Source organism: Pleurodeles waltl, chromosome 2_1, assembly GCF_031143425.1.
Source record: "Pleurodeles waltl isolate 20211129_DDA chromosome 2_1, aPleWal1.hap1.20221129, whole genome shotgun sequence".
Classification (NCBI taxonomy): domain Eukaryota; kingdom Metazoa; phylum Chordata; class Amphibia; order Caudata; family Salamandridae; genus Pleurodeles; species Pleurodeles waltl.
Window position 1 is genome coordinate 282,317,512 of NC_090438.1, and position 15,967 is coordinate 282,333,478.

Below are 15,967 nucleotides of genomic sequence, written 5' to 3' on the forward strand. Positions count from 1 at the left end.
GTTTTGTCATGAACGTGATGCATGTTCTTTGTCTGTCCTGACCCAAGCCCATGGTGGCGTAAACAGACCAGTAGCGTATTTTTCAGCTACTTTGGATCCGGTCGCAGCAGCACTTCCAGGGTGTTTGCGCGCCGTAGCAGCAGTTGGTATCAGCCTCACTCAGAGTGAAGGAATAGTGATGGGACACCCATTAACAGTCATGGTCCCTCACTCAGTTGAGATACTTTTGACCCGCTCCCGAACGCAACACATGACTGGAGCAAGACTCACAAGGTATGAAACAATCATTCTGGGCTCACCGAATGTGCAGCTGAAAAGGTGCACTACGCTGAATCCAGCAACCTTGCTTCCCGGTGAAAATGCTGAAATTGAGAACGCTGAAGACGTCGAGCATGACTGCCTTCAGGTGACTGAATTTTGCACAAAACCCCGACCTGACATTAAGGATACTAAGCTTGATGAAAATGACCAAATTGTTTTTGTTGATGGGTCATGTTTAAGAGATGCATTGGGAATATTGAAAGCAGGATATGCTGTATGTACTGTAACAGGTGTCTTGGAAGCGTCCTGGCTTCAAGGAGTCTATTCTGCACAAGTAGCAGAGCTTGTAGCCCTTACAAGAGCATGCCAACTGTCTGCATTGATGAAGGTTACCATTTACACTGATAGTCAGTATGGGTTTGGAATTGTGCACGACTTTGGGCAACTATGGTCACAGAGAGGTTTCCTGACCTCTTCAGGGTCCCCAGTGAAAAACAGGGAGAGAATAAGGGAATTGTTACACACCATTCAAATGCCAGCCGAAATTGCAGTGGTAAAGTGTAGTGCTCATACAAAAGGACAGGACTATGTTTCCTTGGGAAATGCATATGCGGATCAAGTCGCAAGATTTTGTGCCTTGAACTGTATATTGCTCAAGGATGAATGGAATTCGATAAATGAGCCAGAGCTTGAACCAGCTGAAGCATTTGCCTTGAAGGTCGTGGATACAATGGATGAACTAAAAGCATTACAGAATAGCGTCAGGGAGGATGAAAAAGCTTCCTGGATTAAATCACAATGTACAAAGAGACCAGATGAGATATGGGTTTCAAATGAGGGAAAATTTGTTTTACCAAATTGTCTCTTATCGCAGCTAGCGCGGTTCTATCATGGGCAGGCTCACCTGGGGAGAGATGCCATGATAAGATTGTTCAAAACTGATTGGTTTAACCCCAGATTCCGTCAAGTTGCAGAAGCAGTTTGCCATCGTTGTGTCATTTGTCAGCAGATGAACCCAGGAAAGGGAACAGTTGTGAACATGGGCCACATCGGTAGGGCAGGTGGCCCGTTCAGCAGAATGCAGATGGACTTTATTGAGATGCCTGTGCATGGAGGTCTAAAGTATGTGTTGGTGATTGTGTGCATTTTTAGTCGCTGGATTGAAGCGTACCCCAAACGTAGAAATGACAGCCTTACAGTTGCAAAACTATTGTTGAGGGAGTTGATACCACGGTTCGGATTCCCGATCTCTTTAGAATCAGATAGGGGAAGTCACTTCAATAACGAGGTGATAAAGTTACTTTGCGCAGCGCTGAACATTGAGCAAAAACTGCATTGTAGCTATCGCCCTGAAGCATCAGGACTGGTGGAACAAATGAATGGTACACTGAAATCAAGAATGGCGAAAATATGTGCATCGACAAATTTGAAATGGCCTGACGCATTGCCTTTGGTGTTAATGTCAATGAGAAACACCCCTGACAGAAAAACTGGATTGTCCCCGTACGAGATTCTCATGGGCAGGGCCATGAGACTTCCTGCAGTTCCCGCAAACGCGCTTTTGAATATTACAGATGATATGGTGTTAGACTACTGCAAAGGTCTGGCTGACGTGGTTCGCTCTTTCTCTCACCAGGTGGAAGCAACCACCTTGCCACCGATCCAAGGTCCAGGACACACACTGAAAGCAGGTGACTGGGTCGTGATAAAGAAGCACGTGAGGAAGTCGTGTCTGGAACCCCGTTGGAAAGGCCCTTTCCAAGTGATCCTGACGACAACTACCGCTGTGAAGTGTGCGGGAGTTCCCAACTGGATTCACGCCAGTCACACAAAGAAAGTGTTGTGTCCCACAGATGAGGAAGTTGAAGCGCTGAAACTGCCAGTACCTGATAACAAAGTGCCAAGCGCGGAGACAGAGCAAAACAGAACTAGAAGCTAACAGGCAGAAATAGAGGAGAGAGAAATATTCTCTGAGGACGAAACAGCCGATTCACTTGGGGAAGACCAAGGAGAAACCTCAGACAGCGACGAAGAAACTGAAGGCAACAAAGAGCCTGAAGCAGCCGAAGGTAACCAAGAGCCTGAAGCAGCTGAAAGTGACAAAGAGCCTGACGAAAGTAACGGTGACAAAGGGCTCGAAAGAGGTGAAGAAGCAGGAAAGCCTGATAGAGGAGGGCTTTCCCAGAAGCAGACGGTACAGAAAAAGAAAAGGAAAACCTGATTGACTCCCCAGAAGAAGGGGACAAGGCAGAACAGAACGAAGCTGTTCAAACTTCTTCAGAAGAGATCGCAGGTCCATCAAGTGAACACAGTGCAAAGAAAAGACCAAGTATATCACCAGTAAAAAGTAAGAACTAGAGAAACGTTGAACGACAGTGAAGGGCCAAGAGTGAAAGAGAAAAGAAAGGAAGTGTCTGTCGTGGTACCAACATCGAGTGAAGAAAAAGATTTTGCCAAAGAGGAAAGTACCAGTGAGGCAGAATCAAAGAGAGATGCAAAATTGAAAAGGAAAAGGATACCAAACAGGAGATATTCCGGTCCAGAATGGGCATATGTAGTCAATGACGATTGGACTGACGAATTTGTATCTCTTAGCCTCGAGAACGAAGAAGAAGAGATACCAATAGAAAAGAAAAGTTTTATGGACACTGTTGATTGAAAAGCTGGTAAATGAAATTGCTTGCTATAATATAACGTGATACAACCAGCTGAGACATTGCTAAACCGGATGAGACATTTGCTAACTTGATAAGACTTTGATAACCTGATTGACTCTTAAACCCGATTTGAGACAACTTTGCAACTGAAAAAAAAAAAAAAAAAAAAAAAAAAGGAGAGAGTGAGTTATTGAACTTTGAAAGAAAAAAAAAAAAAAAAAAAAAAAAAAGGGACTGAGTTATTGCCGAATTGAGACAAATGCTGCTAACCGATAAGTGACTTGGCTCCCGAAGAAGACTGTGTGAACATTGCGCTCGTTCAGCTTTGTAATTGAATTGCTAAATCGTTTCTTTTATAGGTGCTTCTAGCTCTCTGATTCTATACAGATCATGACACAAAACAGTAGAGTGAAATATTGTAAATATGTGTGTATAGGCTTGATAACTGCATGTGTACTAATAATAATGGCAATAGTGCTTGGAATGCGTGGTAAGGGTAAGAATGAGAAAATTGATGCTTCTACTTTTGCTCCTATTGCTGTCACTGAACTAACCGCACTAAAAAGACTAGAATTAGATGAGAGACACTTGCATGATAAGAAGGAGCTTTCGTATAATGTTTTCTATCGCTTGCTAACAGAATATGTTGAGACTATGGATGCGAAAGATTGTTATGTGTGTACACAGATACCGACATCGGTAACAGAAGGGGTGACTTATCACCACATGCCTCTTACATATGGGATTACATGTAGTATAGTGACTTCTAGATTTTATGGTCAAACCAACATACAGTATTTTTACTCAAATTATGATGTTACTTTTGCATATGTTCCTATAATCACACAGCTAAGCCAAATTGCTAAAGATTGGGATGCTAAAATAATGAGGGAATTTTTCGAGCCAATGCTACCTTTTGAGACGGCTCACGCTCATAGGGAAAACCTTACCTGCTCGCTCTCAGCAGTAGAAATAGGCTTTTTAGATCGCACAGATGATAGAAGGGCACAAATGAATGCGAAATTAGAAAAAGAGCTACATAAGAGGACTTCAGTAGATAATTATGCTTTTGCTGCAATAAAAACACAAGGGAGAATAGCCTTAGATGCTTGGCATGTAGGGAAATTTTGTATATATCGAGGTGAATCTTATTATGACAACATTTTTGTAGGAGCGAGTGAATGCAAACATACGATTATCTTTAAGGCCAAATGGACATTCATGCTGAACGGACTTGACCCTGTCATACCGGGTGTATATTACATTTGTGGGCATAATGCCTATTATCGTCTTCCAAAGGGATGGTGGGGGAGATGTTATTTGGGTATAGTGTTCCCAAAGGTTTATCAACTGGATGACCTATCGGTGATTCCAAAGACGTCTGGATCTCATCGTATCCAGAAAAGAGAGACCGCAGCTGCTGTGGTAGGAGATATATTTGGAGCCATGATTCCTTCATTGGGAGTTGTGTTGAATTCCATCAAAATAAGAAAGTTGTCTACTATAGTGGATAACATGTTGACAAAGTTTTCAGGTGCTATAATCCTGATAGATGCTGAACTTGCAGCGGAAAGAGCTATGACTCTTCAAAACAGGCTTGCCCTAGACATTCTTTTAGCAAAGGATGGCGGCGTTTGCAAAATGCTTGGTGCGCGCCACTGTTGTACGTATATTCCAGACAACAGTGTGAAGATTAAAACAATGCTTGCGAATTTAACAAAAGAGAGTGCAGATTTGAAGGAATTTAAAGAACCAGGAGTGTGGGAGAAGGTTGGAAAGGGAATTGCGTCAGTGGGAAATTGGCTTGGTGGCATTTGGAATGGAATATTATTAAAAATAATACAGGGAATATTAATAGTACTGATTTGCATCTTTGGAATTTGGGGAATAAAAAGGGGAATATTAATGATCATGGCAAGAATTAAAAGAAGGAAGGAAGAGAAAATGATGAAAAGAATGGCAGAAGAATACAAAGCAAGAACAAGGGGAACTAAAAGGCAAAGAGAACTGACAGAATTTTAATGGAATAAAATTTGTGGGAATGGTTTTGTGTGATGACAAGTAGTCATCAGAGGAGGGATTGATGACGCTGAAATGAAGGTTTTACATTTATTAGCGCTTAAACGTAGTGCCGCAATAATCAAGTGTGACTTTAACCGAACTAAATAAGATTGTACGGGGACAAATGTGCCCTCAGAGTAGTTTGCCAACATTTATAAGCGTGCTTTATATAACGTGATGTATTAGAATTGTACTAATCTGACATAATCGTAAACGTGTGCCATGATTTGCTTGTTAGAAATGTTTTAGCTTAGCATAACTTTAGTGGAGGCTTTGGCCTAGTTACCTGTCTCACGGTTTAGATGCTCGTATTTTTCCAATGTGCTAATAAACGTGTATTTTTGCTTGAAGCTGTACTTTTCCAGTGGGATCGTTCACATGCTTAACTTTAAGGTTTCGTGCCAGCCTGGCATCTTCTTCTTTGCTCCAAGGTCAATCTGCAGGTGCAGACAATGGACGCTCTGAAAGTGAGTTAATTGGTAAAATATGTTGCAACTTACGTTCCCGACTCCAAGGATAATGTATGCTTAGGTAGAAGCTTGTGAACTGTAGTTTTTGATTGGACAATTTGAAGCCAACCTATGAACCCTCCAATGGAAGACCCTACTGGATTTGAACTGTTGTCTATTTAAACCAGGTGCACAAGAAGAAAGTAGCCATTACAGCCATTACAGCCATTACAGCCATTACAGCCATTATTCGCCATTATTCGTCATTTGCCGACTTCGATGCCAATTGATGTTCGACGCCATTTTGAATGAGACTTTGATGCTTTCTCTAATCGAGAGAAAGAAACTTTAAGAAATTCTCGCCCTAGAGACTTTAATTTTGATTTGTCCCTTTGCATGAAGTAATAGTTGTCCTTTTATCTTGCCGCTGTGAGGCAATTGCCCCGTCCACCCTGCCCCTTTGCCCCCGTCCCATGCTGATCGAAACCGGTACCTGTGAGACGAAGACTTCCTTGAATGCTGATTGAATTTGGTAAATATGAAAGAAAATGTACAATTGCATTGTGTTTCTTTTTAGGTAACCAACTGCTGATTTTGATAAGAGCCCTAGATAGGAGTTTTCCAAATTAATGTTGCTAAATTGTTTTTGCATGAAGTCCCACATGCAGATGCTAATTTGAGGATAGATGAGGATTCATTTGTCGCACGATGCAATTTGAGACCTTGTTATGCTGACCAATGTATGCAATTAGCTCATTACAGATTATAGTTTTAGTGGTTTGCATTGCTATTATCGAATGCATTATTATTCAAATGCTGCATAGATTGCATCTGTTTCGCCGTTATGGACAGCTATTAATGTTCATCTACATATATCATTTGGTGTTGAGACATGTTTATATCGTGCTAGCTTTGTTAATATAGGGAAATAAATTCACTAACTTTGCATAAACTGGTGTGGTTATTCATGGCCGAAAGGTCATGGTTTCGTCGAAATGTATTCTGGACTAATTGTGAAGTGTTATGTTGATCAGGGCATTGCTTATGTTCGTTATTGATCATTGATTTGATTAAATTGATTACTCTCGGGTGAGGAGAGCCCCACTAGGTCAAAAGATTCATCGACCCAAGAGCGTCCCCATACAGGTAATTTATTAAGGCGGAACGCTCTATCACTTTTAAAAGACTTAAGACACTTTATATCACTTTTCAGTGATATCTCAACAAATATTTATTGCATTTTAATCGTTTTGACCTGCATCTTATCAGATAAATATTATAAATTTTTCTAAACACTGTGTGGTGTATTTTTTTGGTGCTATATGGGGTTGTTGCATGAGTTATTGCTCAAATACTTTACACATTGCCTTCTAAGTTAAGCCTGACTGCTCATTACCAAGCTACCAGAGGGTGGGCACAGGATAATTTGTATTGTGTGTGGCTTACCCTGACTAGAGTGAGGGTCCTTGCTTGGACAGGGGGTAACCTGACTGCCAACCAAGGACCCAGTTCTAACAGAGGGCTATTGGTGCCTGTCATATTATAGACTCAAAACTGTATTCTTTTTACGGCAGTCATTATATGAGTTTATGTACATGGGAAGATTGGGTTTATGTGTGTCAATATTCATCATAGGGATAACACTTTGAGACAGGCCATTGTAATCAGTGACTCACTTTTTCCAATTGCCTTGCCTGATACCACTGCAAATCGGTCTCATGGGTTCTTCTAGTCCAGTACTTCAATCCTGGGTGCTGTTTTGGTTTATGGGAAAATATACCAACGCAGTCCAAATCATAATTAGAACACTGGAATGTTGAGAGCTCTATTAACTCAGGGTCAATAATTGTTGGCCTTCTGCTCCAACTTATCTAATGCATGTCTTTAAGTTTCTCCCTTTTTAATTAAAGAAAACAGCCTACCCTCAGTGGTTGGAACGTTCTAATAGTATTTATTATAGGACTATGATTTTGGCTATGCTTGTTGTTAAGGGGCCTTTGGCTCACTACATGTCCTTTCCTGCAGCTTAGGCATTTAAGTCAAGTCCAGGGCCTTTACCAATCAGTATAGCTCTCGGCAGCAGGCTATACTGGTACGCAATGCACTGCCCACATTGCATGAAACATTATTGGTAAAACACTGATGTCTCCACATGATCTCACTCCTACACAGAGGCAGATCCTCTAGTATGTATATGTGTTATATAAACTGGTAATAACAAATTCACCAGGTACATATACGCTCATGGACTACATCAGCGTCCCATTGCTTCCCAGTTGGGTTTGAGCTATCTAACCATAACCATGAGGACATAAAACAACGTGTCCCCCTTTTCTGATACCTTTGGGGCCCAAGTAGGTTAAATGGGCCACTGCTTAATTATATAACCACATGTGTGTTTTTGTTAGCTTTGCTAAGTAAACCGCTACAGGTTTGTGAATTAAGTTTACAAATTTTGCTATAACGTTCCTAACAGTTTTAAACAAAAACATTTGCTATGCTGTGGAGATTTTTCCAGAAAAAATGTCATAGGGGAGATGTAGAAAATCGGAAATAAACAAAAATAAAACATATTACCTATATAAGTCACTTTCACAGCCTCAACATGTATCATGAATCGGAAATGCGAAAAAGTCCTGTTTTGTAATGTATTTTCTATCTTAGAGATCACTTGTTCTTGGGTGTCAGACGATGATGTCTTCAAAATGGCTTTGGCATCATACCTACAAACAGATCAATATAAGAGTATGACATATATTTCTGCAATTTAACAAGAATATTTGTTTTACAATCTATGTATAGTACTTGATAAATACTTGATGATAACTTCATATTTTAAAAGTTTTATTTTCTTTTTTATGCATTATCTATTGATTTTATATCCCACTCATGCAAAGTGATAGCTACGAAACAAGGGTCCTGGGGATTTATTTTATTACCCTCACGTTAGAGGTAAATGAATGGCGTTCCTGCATACGTCACAATGGCTAAAAACACTTCATTTGCTTAATAATCTGAAAATTATTACATATGGAATTTTAGTCTATAATTAAGGCATATTTCATTTTAACTCTTTACAGTGGATACAACTTCTTGCCAATTGCTGTCCCTCCTGCGCATTCTTTCTTAGATATCAGTTTGAAGGCTATGCTTGGCAGCCAAAGCTTTTTAAGACAGGAGTATTTCAAAAAGTAGTTTATGGGCCTAATGTTTGTGACACTCGGCTTCCATCAAGTCCACAGAGATAATTTATTTTCGACAAAGTAAAAGGAGTTTAATTCACTGTGCTAACAGATTATGAGATGGTTGAGGTTTGCCTTGCCTGGAATAATCATGGGCCAGATGTAACAAAAAAGGCATTTGCGATTCGGAAATAGCGATTTTAAAGAAATCGCTATTTCTGATTCGCAAAATGCAAAGTATCATATTTGCGATTCGGTAATAGATATTTCTTAAAAATCGCAAATGCTATTACCAAATCGCAAATTGCGATACCGGCCCCATTCGCACCTATGGGCCTGTAGGCCCATATTTGCGAATATTTTACATTTCCCAAATTGCGAATTCCTAACTGGAATTCGCAAATTTGGGAAATGCACACCCCAGGGTGCTGGGGGCCTAAGGTCCCCTCTGCTGCACCCCAAGAAGTTTTTTAAGGACATGTAAGGCGCACACATGCCAAAGGGGCATGTGTGTGTTGCATGTCAATTTTAAAAATGCATTTTTAATGCATTTTTAAAATTTGCACATGGTTACCACCAAGTTCAACTTGGTGGTAATAGCGATTCCTTAATGCCCAATTCGCATTAAGGAATTGCTTGTTACATGTGGTTTAGAAATCTCAAATAAGGATTCCTTATTTACCATTTCTTATTTAGAGAATCGCAATTTGCGATTCTCTAAATGAGGTCGCAATTTTAAGGAATTTTAGCGATTCCTTAAAATTGCACTGCGAATGCCTTTCTAATATTCAGAAAGGTGATTTTGCATTCGCAAACGGCCGAATTTTGCAATTCGCACCGTTTGCGAATGCAAAATTCTTTGATACATCTGGCCCTAAATGTAGACACAATTCGCTATCAGGCTAAATCCATGGCAGAAAGAGAGATACAGGGCTGCCTACTCTCTCCACCATCCTCATCGAACGCTTTTCCTATTCTTTTCCAATTGTGTCTGTGGTTTCTGAATCCACTTTGTGGAGTTGCAAGGATTTATGGGTTTCTACATAGTGTTCTACTCGAGATCTTCAATTGTGGACCATTTTATATCCATATGTGTGGTACACACAGTCACTGGCCAGCAACCGGGCTCAAACACAACACCCTGCAGCCTTCCACATGCGTATCTCTTCCTTTTGGAGAGATGGAAGACGAGACGGCTTCGGCAGCAGAATAGATCAACAGTTCCCCACTCTACACTTATTCACACACTTTCCTGTGGTAGAAACTTTGGATTTCTGCCTCAAAAAGGAAGATGCTTTTTAAAAAAAAAAAATTAGGAAATTAGAAAAAAGGCAATGCAAGTGTAAAAATGTATCCAACATGTTCACCACAATAACATTAACAATTACGAAAGTGAAAAGCATAAACAGTTTTTAAATTATGGAGCAGCATAAACATTTGAAAAGAAATCGTAATAGAAAGAGTAGTTGTCAGATAATAGATTGATAATTGTAGTCAAACATATCTCAATATGTACAGTAAAAATAATATTGAACAATAAGCTTATGGAGCCAACATCTCAACACTTTAAGTGATGATCAGTGATGTCACTGAGGGAATAGCCTCTGTTGGGTTAAGTGGGAATCGGTAATGAAATACAGTGAAATACCAGTGAAAAATGTTTTAATCGTGACCAGAAGAAATAGAGCCCAATTGGATGCAGCATTAACTTTACCTTCTTTGGATAGATCTGTGTGCCAGGTTGTTTTTAAAAAAACACTCAGTATTAACTATTATCCACTATTTTCTTTTTGGCCATGTGAAGTCATCTACTCAGGAGCATTTATTGCTAAAAAAAAATGGAATGCGTTTGCGCTGTAGAAAATAGAAACAAATAACCAGAAGAAAATCTTACCATGTTACATCACTTGTGGCTTTCTCTGATTTAAAATTCTGCTAAAAAACAAAAAAAATGTAATATGTCAGATATGTTTTAGACAGACAGAAGGGCATTTTTCACAGATAACTTTTATGTGCTTGGACATAGCCTGCATTGGATAATTTTCGGGGTATTTATCAAGACAGCCTAGTTTCACCCCCTTTGTTGCCTTGTTGATTGCTGTACCAGTCACCAAAACAAATTGCTTCTTTATTATATTATTGTTTTTTAAATTATATGAAGTTTGTCATGGAGACTAAACATTCTGTACTGCTATAACTCTCCATACCGATGAGGCCACAAACATACTGTAGTTTGTGAGGGAAATTAGCACAAAGCTGAATTTACCTCTCTCATTCTTGTCCCTGTCATTAATCACGACGTCAACCCAACTCTACCTCGAAACTGGAAACTCCAGCAAATGCTGAGAATGAAAGCCTGACCCACTCATTCCTCGTTTCCATGAAATAGCTAGTACTCTGTAGGAAAGTACCATCTTGCCTGGCATGTTACCTCCATTTTTACATGTATGTAAGTTTGTTTTTGCCTGTCTCACTGGGATCCTGCTAGCCAGGACCCCAGTGCTCATAGGTTGTGGCCTGAACGTGTATACCTCTGTATTGACTAACTGTGTCACTGAGGCTCTCCTAATCAGAACCTCAGTGCTTATGCTCTCTCTGCCTTCAGATTTGTCACTATAGGCTAGTGACCACTTTTACCAATTTCAATTGGCACACTGGAACACCCTTATAATTCCCTAGTATATGGTACCTAGGTACCCAGGGCATTGGGGTTCCAGGAGATCCCTATGGGCTGCAGCATTTCTTTTGTACCTATAGGGAGCTCAGACAAACCTTTACACAGGACTGCCACTGCAGCTTGAGTGAAATAATGCACAAGTTTTTTCACAGCCATTTTCACTGCACTTAAGTAACTTATAAGTCACCTATATGTCTAACCTTCACTTGCTGAAGGTTAGGTGCAAAGTTACTAAGTGTGAGGGCACCCTTGCACTAGCAAAGGTGCCCCCACATCATTCAGGGCCATTTCCCTGGACGTTGTGAGTGCGGGGACACCATTACACGTGTGCACTACATATAGGTCAATACCTATATGTAGCTTCACAATGGTAACTCCGAATGTGGCCATGTAACATATCTAAGATCATGGAATTGTCCCCCCATGCCAAATCTGGTATTTGGGAGCCAATTCCATGCATCCCTGGGGCTCCACTATGGACCCTGGATACTGCCAAACCAGCTCTCTGGGGTTTTCTCTGCAGCTACTGCTGCTGCCACCCCACAGACAGGGTTCTGCCCTCCTGGGGTCTGGGCAGCCCTGTCCCAGGAAGGCAGAACAAAGAATTTCCTTTGAGAGAGGGTGCTACACCCTCTCCCTTTGGAAATAGGTGTTAAAGGCTGGGGAGGGGTAGCCTCTCCCAAGCCTCTGGAAATGCTTTGAAGGGCACAGATGGTGCCGTCCTTGCATAAGCCAGTCTACACCGGTTTAGGGAACCCCCAGTCCCTGCTCTGGCGTGAAACTGGACAAAGGAAAGGGGAGTGACCACTCCCCTGTCCATCACCACCCAAGGGGTGGTGCTGCCCAGAGCTCCTCTAGTGTGTCCCAGACCTCTGCCATCTTGTTTCCAGAGGTGTGAGGGCACTCTGGGGCCTCTGGGTGGCCAGTGCCAGCAGGTGACATCGGAGACCCCTTCTGATAGGTGCTTACCTGACTAGGTGGCCAATCCTCCTCTGAGGGCTTTTTAGCATCTCTGATGTGGGCTTTTCCTCAGATAACGACTTGCAAGAATTCATCAGAGTTCCTCTGCACCTCTCTCTTCGACTTCGGCCAAGGATCGACCGCTGACTGCTCCAGGACGCCTGCAAAACTGCAACAAAGTAGCAAGAAGACTACCAGCGACATTGTAGCGCCTGATCCTGACAGCTTTCTCGACTGTTTCCTGGTGGTGCATGCTTTGGGGCTGTTTGTCTTCATCCTGCACTGGAAGCCATGAAGAAATCTCCTGTGGGTCGATGGAATCTTCCCCCTGCTTCAGCAGGCACCAAACTTCAGCGTCACCGGTACACTGGGACCCCTTTCATCCTGACAAGCATGGCCCCTGGAACACAGGTGGTGGACCCAAGTGACCCAGACTGTCCAGTGGTCCAACTGTCCAAATTTGGAGGAGGTAAGTCCTTGCCTCCCCTCTCAAGACAGTAATCCTGTGCACCGCATGAACTGCAGCTACAAGGGCTTCTGTGCACATTTCCACAAAATCCTGCATGCACAGCCAAGCCTAGGTCCCTAGCACTCTGCCCTGCGATGCTCAGCACCCTGAGTTGATCTCCGGTGTCGTGGTACCTCCTTTTGCAGTGTTGAGACGACCGCTGTGTTCAGACTTCTTGAACCCATGTTCAAGGACTTCATTGGGTGCTTCCTGCTTGTACGAGGAATCTCTAAGTTGCTGAGGGCCCTCTCTGTCTCCTCTCCCAACTGGCGACATCCTGGTCCTTCCTGTGACTGGGCAGCACCCTTTTTCACTAACCGCGACTCTTGCAGCCAGCAAGGCTTGTTTGCAGTATTTTGCCAAGGAAACAACTCTGCATCCTCCAGCACTCCGTGGGACATCTTCTGCATGAAGGAGAAGTTCCTAGCATCTTTTGTTGTTGCTGAATCTTCAGCTTCTTCCACCCAGAGGTAGCCATTTTTCACCTTCATCCGGGGTTTAGTGGGCTCCTGCCCCCCTGGACACTTTTGTGACTCTTGGACTTGGTCCCCTTCCTTTGCAGGTCCTCAGGTCCAGGAATCCGTCTTCAGTGCTTTGCAGTCTGTTGTGGTCTTTGCAAAATCCCTTATCACAACTTTAGTGTGTTTCTGGGGAAATAGTAGTACTTTACTCCTCCTTTCCAGGGTCTTGGGGTGGGGTATCTTGGACACCCTTAGTGTTTTATTACACTCCCAGCAACCCTCTACACACAACACTAGCCTAGGAGTCCACTCGTGGTTCGCATTCCACTTTCTTAGTATATGGTTTGTGTTGCCCCTAGGCCTATTGCATCCCATTATATTCTACAGTGTTTGCATTCTTTTCTGACTGTATTACTTACTTGATTTGGGTTTGTGTGTATATTTTGTGTATTTGACTTACCTCCTAAGGGAGTATATCCTCTGAGATATTTTTGGCACATTGTCACTAAAATGAAGTACCTTTATTTTCAGTAACTCTGAGTATTGTCTTTCTTATGATACAGTACCTATATGATATAGGTGGTATAGTAGGAGCTTTCCATGTCTCCTAGTTCAGCCTAAGCTGCTCTGCTATAGCTACCTCTATCAGGCTAAGCTGCTAGAACACCACTAATCTACTAATAAGGGATAACTGGACCTGGCACAAGGTGTAAGTACCATTGGTATCCACTATAAGCCAGGCCAGCCTCCTACATACTCCCACCATCTTTCTGGTTTTTCCTCTCTTGGCCCGAGAAGAGGAATTAAAGATGCATGGATAGGTCCCTGCTTGATCCAATTCTTACATCACCTCCATTAATCTTACCTTGCGGGCTTGCGGAGAAATGGCTAGTGCTAATGGGGATGCTGGTGCTTTGCAGTCTCAGGAATTGACCCTGAAGCACTAACCTGCAGGATTGTAACTAAGCAGGCTGACGTACAAAACCCTTTCGGTCACAGAGAGATGTAGTGTTAGTTGGTTGCCTGAAAATATGCGATACCTAGAGCCACCATCGAAGCTGCAGCTTATAATAATTTTTCATTGTATATGGCTCTTTGTGAGAGTGGTGTAGCTTGCTTGTATCCCACTAAGTTTCCTTACCCAGATTGCCCTGCAAAAATCAAACTTTAGTTAAAATCACTAAAATTACTGCAAACATAAAACTTTAATTAAAATCACTAAATCTCAAATTTCTGTGAGAAAAAGTTGCAGAATCTGTGAGGAACAACAAAAGTCCTGCTATCCAGCCTTCCCACACTTCTCTCAATGAAAACAGTAACACACTTATGCGGGTGGACTTATCATTGTGATTTCTCCACTGAATGTTGATCTTTCTGTTGACATGTAGTTAGCTGCAGTGTCTGGGCCTAGGGTCAGCCAGTACCCAGAGAATCCAAGGGGCAGAAAAACTGCTTGGGTTGTAAGGAAGGGGGTGCTGTCCAGTGCCAAGATTGGCCTTTCCTCATCCCATTATTTAAAAAATGAATCTATCTTTGTATCAGCTGGGCTTTGTTCTCCCTGCCCCAGGGAAAGGCAGAAGGTGATACATCCCATGGGGTCAGAAAGAGAGTCAGGGATTTAGGGGTGGGGAGTACAGCCCAATGCCAACATGATTCATCCCATCCTATCCTCATTTTTTAACGTATCCTTGACATCCACTGGGCTTTGTGCCCTTGTGGGGAGGGCATATTGGAGGTAAAACCACCAATCTACCCTCAAGAGGAGAAATAGAGACTGTTGGGGCTTTAGGGCTGGGTGATGCAGCCGGATGCCAGGATGGGCTAGCCTCCACACCATTCTTTCTTTTAACAAAAAAGCGTAATCATGGGGTCAGGCATGCTTCCTGCCCCTCCTCTGTGGAAGGCAGACAGGAGGTAAATTCCCCACTCTGACCTCCAGATGCAAAAGCACTGTTTGCCCTTTTGGGCATATGATGTATGCCTCTCAATGTGAAGATGTGCCAACTCTCACCTAATCATTCACTAGGAAATAAAAATCTGGTGTCTTGTGGGACTTCCATCCCCTGTGATGAGCCGACTGGGAGTAAGCTCAGCCCTGTCTAGTCCCCTGGGTCACAAAGACCATTGGGGCCCTGGTAGGTTTGGGAAACAATTGCCCATACCTGGCCTCTCCCTCACTTTTCAAATTCCTGCTGCCTATTGGGTGGATCCCTGCTCTAGGAAAACCCTCCTGCAGCAATCCTCAAGATAGATGGATAGCAGGGGAATTAAAAACAACAAGTGATGGACGGAATGCTGAACATTGTCAAACACTCGCCCCCAGTCATAGATCTGGGTTTAATCCATCGTTCTTTTGCTCACCATGCCACCCCAGTTTGGACCCAGCCATATGCAAATCAGTCTTGACCCTGTTCCTCATGGGAACAGTCCAGACCGAACTGCCAAGCCAGGTCCTCACTGGACCGGAAACAAGCATCCTGGGACCGGTTTCGGGGTTTCACCCCTCATCAGCCAGGCTAGCTTGAATCCAGTGGCATGGGAAGCACGGGACCCACGTCTGGGCATACCCTTCCCACTTAGGGCGACAAAGCAAAAACAACAAGTGATGGACGGAATGCTGAACATTGTCAAACACTCGCCCCCAGTCATAGATCTGGGTTTAATCCATCGTTCTTTTGCTCACCATGCCACCCCAGTTTGGACCCAGCCATATGCAAATCAGTCTTGACCCTGTTCCTCATGGGAACAGTC

General features: G+C 42.7%; 1 protein-coding gene across 2 annotated transcripts in view; it reads right to left on the bottom strand.

Annotated features, from left to right (window-relative positions):
• The window catches only part of ADGRG4 (adhesion G protein-coupled receptor G4), a 1,350,632-nt gene that overhangs the window by 741,247 nt on the left and 593,418 nt on the right, over positions 1-15,967 (bottom strand). The window contains exons 9-10 of one of the 2 annotated variants that reach the window (XM_069212461.1): positions 10,505-10,542; positions 8,006-8,151 (exon numbers count right to left, since the gene is read on the bottom strand). In XM_069212461.1, coding sequence (XP_069068562.1) covers positions 8,006-8,151; positions 10,505-10,542 — 184 coding nt within the window. Of the gene's footprint in view, positions 1-8,005; positions 8,152-10,504; positions 10,546-15,967 lie in introns of both variants that reach the window. The other variant, XM_069212460.1, reaches the window with a different exon arrangement.